Source organism: Rhinopithecus bieti, unplaced genomic scaffold, assembly GCF_001698545.2.
Source record: "Rhinopithecus bieti isolate Rb0 unplaced genomic scaffold, ASM169854v2 scaffold_9581, whole genome shotgun sequence".
NCBI classification, from domain to species: Eukaryota; Metazoa; Chordata; class Mammalia; order Primates; family Cercopithecidae; genus Rhinopithecus; species Rhinopithecus bieti.
The window spans coordinates 4,469,815-4,476,425 of NW_016806413.1; the positions used below are offsets into that span (position 1 = coordinate 4,469,815).

General features: G+C 44.8%; 1 protein-coding gene across 8 annotated transcripts in view; it reads right to left on the bottom strand.

Moving 5' to 3' along the window:
* Positions 1–6,611, bottom strand: part of TRAK1 (trafficking kinesin protein 1) — a 215,195-nt gene that overhangs the window by 45,100 nt on the left and 163,484 nt on the right. For all 8 annotated transcript variants that reach the window (XM_017876387.1, XM_017876385.1, XM_017876383.1 and 5 more), the window contains one exon: positions 4,481–4,557. In XM_017876387.1, the coding sequence (XP_017731876.1) occupies positions 4,481–4,531 (51 nt within the window). In that variant the 5' untranslated portion in view covers positions 4,532–4,557. The remainder of the gene's footprint in view (positions 1–4,480; positions 4,558–6,611) is intronic.

Sequence of the window (6,611 nt, forward strand, 5' to 3'; positions counted from 1 at the left end):
AAAAAAAAAAAAAAAAAAAAAAAAAAAAAAAAAAAAGAGTTGCAAATTCCCCAACTCATTCTCACAATTTGTGCCTCCCCATCATGACCTTGCCTTTCTAGAAACACAGTACATGTGGAGACAGTCCTGTCATGGGGCAAAGGGGACTCGGTGAATCTGCCCAACCAACCGAGATGCTCATCTCTGCACATTTATCTACACTGGCCACAGTGTCTACCAAGAAGTTCCCTTGACTGAGTGCAGTGGCTCATGCCTGTAATCCCAGCACTTTGGAAGGCCAAGGCAGGAGGATTTCCTGAGCACAGGAGTTCAAGACCAGCCTGGGCAACACAGGAGACCCCATCTCAAAATACAAAATTGAAAAGAAAAAAAAGGTCCCTTATTTCATGGACCTTTGCCATTTCTAAGACTCAACAGTTGTGCTTATTAGGTACCTAGAGGAAAGGACTCAAAAAACTGTGTGAGGGAGACTGCACAGAATTAAAGTCTCCAGGGGCTGACTCAAAATTAGCACCTAGTCCAAGTGGTTTCAGCTGGATTTGGTTAAAACTGCAATACCAATGTTCACTTCTCTTTGGAAGGATAGTCTTCAAAAATCTAACTCAAGTCTACCAAATGTCTCTACTAGAACTAGTTCTCAGACTGAACACTCAGGCTGGTCTCAAACTTCTGGCCTCAGGCAATTCTCCCACCTCAGCCTCCCAAAGTGTCTGGATTACAGGTGTGAGCCATGTTGCTCAGCCTGATACCCCATTTACCCTGATATGATTATTATGTAGCATATGCCTTTACCAAAGTATCTCATGTACCCCATAAATACATACACCTACTATGTACTCAAAACATTGAAAATAACAAGTTATATTAAAAATAGTTATAAATAAAATGGAAATTTAAACAGAAACGTTATTGTAGAGTCTCTAGTTTTTTCTCTTTAGTATTACTGAGGCAACAGGCTGGTTGGGTTTTTCTTTGAGAATTACAAGAATGAAAAAAACCTCCCATTTCTCTAGCCAAAATGTGATTAATGTTTACTTCTAAAAACAAGAAAACAGGTTGGGCATGGCAGCTTATGTCTGTAATCCCAACACTTTGGGAGCCCAAGGTGGGAAAATCAGGAGTTTGAGGAGGCCAGGGGTTTGAGACCAGCCTGGGCAACATAGTGAGACCCCATGTCTACCAAAAAAAAAGATAAAAACCAGAAAACAGCTAGAAGATGGTCACTGGATTAAACTACAATGAGAAAAAGAGACCACAAACAAGTAATTTAGGCCCTTGGAAATAAGTTATTAAAAGAACTAGTTCCTTTATTCCCCCAAGAAATGAGGCAAGGTAGAGCTCATTCTAACTGCCTCCTCCCTCTCCTCACTATGCTTTCAAAGCATAGACTTAAAAAAGATTGTAACTTGAGTCTCAGCCCCCTTTTACCAATGAACTCTAGCACTGACTGACACACCTACTAGAGATTCCGAACAGCCTGCCGCCTACGCTTAGCAACTGACTCATCTCATTCACCAATTTCAGGATAAAAACATGACTAAGGGGCCAGTGGAATCACCCTCTCTGTAACTGAGGAGGAGGCAAGCTCTGCCCAAAGGTGCATTCCAGACAGCAGCAAGCCCAGGCGAGCCACAGCATGTTGTTCCCCTTAAAACCAGGCCGGGCGCGGTGGCTCAAGCCTGTAATCCCAGCACTTTGGGAGGCCGAGACGGGCGGATCACGAGATCAGGAGATCGAGACCATCCTGGCTAACACGGTGAAACCCCGTCTCTACTAAAAAATACAAAAAAACTAGCCGGGCGAGGTGGCGGGCGCCTGTAGTCCCAGCTACTTGGGAGGCTGAGGCAGGAGAATGGCGTAAACCCGGGGGCGGAGCTTGCAGTGAGCTGAGATCCGGCCACTGCACTCCAGCCTGGGCGACACAGCGAGACTCCGTCTCAAAAAAAAAAAAAAAAAAACCAGAAGCGAACTCTCCACGCTGGTGGAAGGCTGTGCTTTGGGATCCTGTGCAAATCCACCAGTACCCCACTTGTCTGCCTATAGCAGGTATGCAAACCACAGCACAGAAGAAACAGAGCCAACGCCCAGGAAAAGCATGGCACAGGGCAACAGCTACACGACTGGGACAGTTAGACTTTAACCAGGACACCCTCCTAGTTCCAAGGAAAGGCAGTAACTCAGGCCTTTATCTTATCAGGACAGGAACAGAATGGCATCAGACATGGAACACATAGACACAAACAGATGCTGTTGCCATGACGACCCTTTAAAAATAAAACAGGCTGGCTGTGGTGGCTCACGCCTGTGAATCCAAGCACTTTGAGAGGCCAAGGTGAGAGCATTTTTTAATTTAAAAATGTGAGAAATTCAAATAAACAGTGGCTGTAGTTTGGTTCTAATTTTGTTTTGTTTTATTTTTTGAGACAGAGTCTCGCTCTGGTGCCCAGGCGAAGTGCAGTGGCATGATCTCGGTGCACTGGAATCTCCATCTCCCGAGCTCAGGCGAATCTCCCACCTCAGCCTCCCAAGTAGCTGGGGTTACAGGCACACACCATCATGCCTGGCTAATTTTTGTATTTTTTGTAGACACGGGGTTTGGCCATTTTGGCAAGACTGGTCTCAAACTCCTATGCTCAAGTGATCCAGCTGTCTTGACCCCCCAAAGTGCTGGGATTTACAGGCATAAGGCACTGCACCAGACCAGGAGGACCGTTTGAGCCTCAGAGTTTAAGATCAGCCTGGGCGATATAAGGAGAACCCACCTCTACAGAAAAATAAAAAATACATCGTTCATCCAGCTGGATGAACAAAACAAACAGGACTGTGGGGTGACTCCCAAGCCTGGGGCTCAGCGAGGGCACAGACTACTTGGGGATGGGGTTGGGACCAGCTTCAAAGGTCCCTGGAAGGCCCTGCAGCACAAGACTGAGAAGCAGGAAAGAACCGACGCAGTTAAATGCCATAGAGGGCCGAGGGTGGGAGAGCAGCAGCCATGTCCCCAGTGACAGTGAAGGGCTAGAGGAGCATTCAGGACTGTGAGCAATGGGTGGCCTTGACTACACAGCGAGGAGCCTTAGAGAAAGGGTGAGAGGGTCACAGAGGGCATGGACGGTGGCAGCTGCAAGGAAGAGGAAAGCAGAGAGAAGCTAAAATCTCACTGCTGAGGCCCCAAGAGTTTGAGTGGTGGCCTTGGAAGGTACAGATTTAGGACCCCTCTCAGAACACTCCATGACCTGAACAGGGGGTGATGAGCAGGCGCCAGAAGCAGTTTGTAAGATCTGGAGAGCACTGTTGGGGGAAACGGATGCAGTAGAAAGGGGTCAGCAATTAACCATTTTCAAAAGTCGGTGGTGCCAACCAAGGCAGCCTGCCACGTGGCTAACACCAACGACAGCGGCAACTAGAGTGACATCCGAAGGCTGAAGGCTGGTGCCCCAAAATACCGCCCTTGACACCCTGTCACATAGCCAAAAACCCTGACATCACTTCTGGGGAGCTGATGAGTTTGTGACTTCAAACAGGAGTGGACTGCAGGACCAGGAAGAGAATGCTCGATGCGCAGAGGTAGAAACATGGGAATAGAGAGACATAAAAATGGTGAAAGAATGCCACACGCCCCCAAAAAAACCTCTGGGAAACCAGTCTGGCCCAGTTTCTGTCTGAGCTTCAACCCTGACCTCCCACTGGTTGAAAACAATGACAATGATTTCTGTGTCCTCCACATAATAATCACACACCCCAAAATCATTCCAGTTTCTAGAGCAGAAGCAAGGGGCTAGAAGGCAGCACCTGTCCATTTAAGGCCTGATTCAGTGAAGGGGGCAGTGTATTAATGATAGAGATGTATTCAACAAATACTAAGAACCTACCATGTTCTGGCCTGTTCCAGGCATGCAGATACACATATTATACTCATCTGTTTCTAGAGACCTTCGTCATACTTAATTCTCAACTGCAACAGAATACTCAGAAGAAATTCAGAAAACCAGTCTCTAAAATAAAGGCGGCTCACCTAATCTTAAGCAACTTACTTAAATTTTTCTTGCCATGCTTATTTTGCTTATTTCTATGCTGACACTGCATAATATTCCACTAGCCTAAGTCAAAACTTAAAATACATTAGGAAGACACAGACGATGATATATTTTTCTGACATTTTTTGGATGCACTTAAAATATATCATTAGTCAATCTTTCAGGATTTTTTACACTTACAACTGGATATTCTACCAAGTATTTAAACGTACCACATTTGGTGCCATTAATATATTCTTTTAAAAACATAAAATATCTGCATAAAATTATAGCTATAAAGGCCTACGTAGCTACTAGTTCAAAAAGTAAAGCCATTACATTATACCTTGAAAGAGACTAATTTCCAAGATTCCTCACTGAAACAGGTGATAAGGCATGCTTTAATCAGTATCAATGAAAACCAGTCGATTATAAACAACTCTTTTGCCTTCCCCTGGAGCACTTACCTCCTCAAGAAGCCGAGTGACAGCATCTATGTCATTATATGTCTTAGTCATCTGGCCAACTCTTTCAGCACATAAAACTGGAAGAAATAAAAATGACAATGAGACTCCCGATGTCACAAACCTGCCAAACAAATGACTCATGTAAAAAAGCATCCCTAACACTGTGCCTGCACATTAGGCACAGAGGGTCACTGACTCTGCTGGGTTCAACCCGCAATGTACTCACCACCACCAGATTTCACTTCCCAGTTCCAGTGACTGGAGGATGAGCAAGGGGACTTGTAACCTCTGTGAAACCTTGACATTGTGTGTCTGTGTGTGTGAGCATGTGCTGAGGGCGAAGCAATGGAGTGGAAGGGGGTCTGGCCTCACAGATATTCAGTAAACTGAAGTAGGTGGGGTGGGGGCCAGCAGCACAGCCACCCATGTGTGAATGATGAGAAAGGCCTGTAGCATCTAGACTCCACTAACCATACAGACCCAACCATATGAACAGACTGGAATCCTTCAGAAAACAGCTGCTGTCATAATTATTAAACAAGAGCCTTAAACTGATAATTTCAAAATGGCACAGCCCCCTCCCCCCAAGTGGCCTACATTCTAAGGTTATGCAACCAGCTCCATACCATGAAAACTAGGTTGTTATTTTTTAAATATACATTAAAAAGACTACTACGATTGCACGCGCGCACACACACACACACACACAGAGTAATATTTCATTACATGTACAATTTACTGTGGTCATACGAGGCTGCACACAAGCACTTTAGGACTATGGGTCTTTGTTCTCCATCCGTTGGAGAAGTCGGTTGTGAAACAAAAGAAGGCTCTTGTCTGCTAAAGATACATCAGGGTTGTTTTATTTTAAATCAATGACAAGGAACTGATTTGCAGTTCAACAAACACCAAGAAGGTAGCATAAGTTTTATTCTATGGGGGGAGAAGTGAATATAATGGATTTATGGCCAGCCAACGTGCAAATTTTTTGAAACCTGTCACTTTGGGACTAAATAAATAACTTCTTAGTAATGCTTTGTAACTAAGACTTCAGTGAATAATTCTGTTAAGAGTCAAAGCTTTCCTAGTGACCCACATTCAGCAACAGCCCATGCGACGCATTTGGGAATTGAAGCGTATTAGTAAGTCAAACTCAGTAGCATTACAACTGAAATTCAATAGGTCTCTGAATATTTTATTAAATGCAAGTAGAGATCATCCTAGTAAATTAGCTCAGAGAAATCGGATCTGTTGGAATGATTTTCTAGCTTAGAGAGGAGACCTGAAATCTGGTTCTAAATCTGAAACCCTACCAAGACAGTGCCATCAGAGCCAGCAGACAAGACCTCTCCACCCAACACTTTCATGAGATCCCTCCTGTCCAAGTGGTGGGCCGGGGATATGCACAGAGCTGCCAGGGAGACAGAAGCAAGGGAGATGTATAAAGGTAGTTTTAAACCTGGATCTAATTTGATGTAGATGAAGTCCAGCTCAAATTGCTCTAGACAGTCCATCAGCTCGAGGTCACACAAGTGCTTAAGTGAAGACTGCTATGCTACCAACCCGAGTTAATTTTCCTCACGCACAGCTATGATGGTCTGCAAACGTGCAGATAAAAACCCTGGGGGCCCCCAGCCAGCACGCCAAAGCATCTGCAGCACCCTTCATACACCAGCTAACAGATCACAGCAACTAAGTGGCCTCTGTGTTTAAATTTCTGTTGTCACTTGAGGGCCTGCTTACCCCCCCGCCTCACCGGCGCCCACTCTCCTCAAAAATCTGAGTCCACCGCTTTCCTGGAAAAAGAGAAAACTGGGCTACATTTTAACTAACCTGGCTCTATTCTCTGTACAATAAGATTCAGAGCTGCTATTTCTCTAACACTATATTTAGAGATAACACTCAAATTTTTAAGGCTAAGTTTTTGAATTAAGATAACTGTAATTACTCATATAGTCAGTCATGTGTAGATAACCACAAACAGACAGAAGAAATAATACAGAGGGGGCCGGGAGCGGTGGCTAATGCCTTATTATCCCAGCACTTTGGAAGGCCGAGGCAGATGGATCACTTGAGGTTAGGAGTTCGAGACCAGCCTGGCCAACATGGCGAAACCCTGTCTCCACTAAAA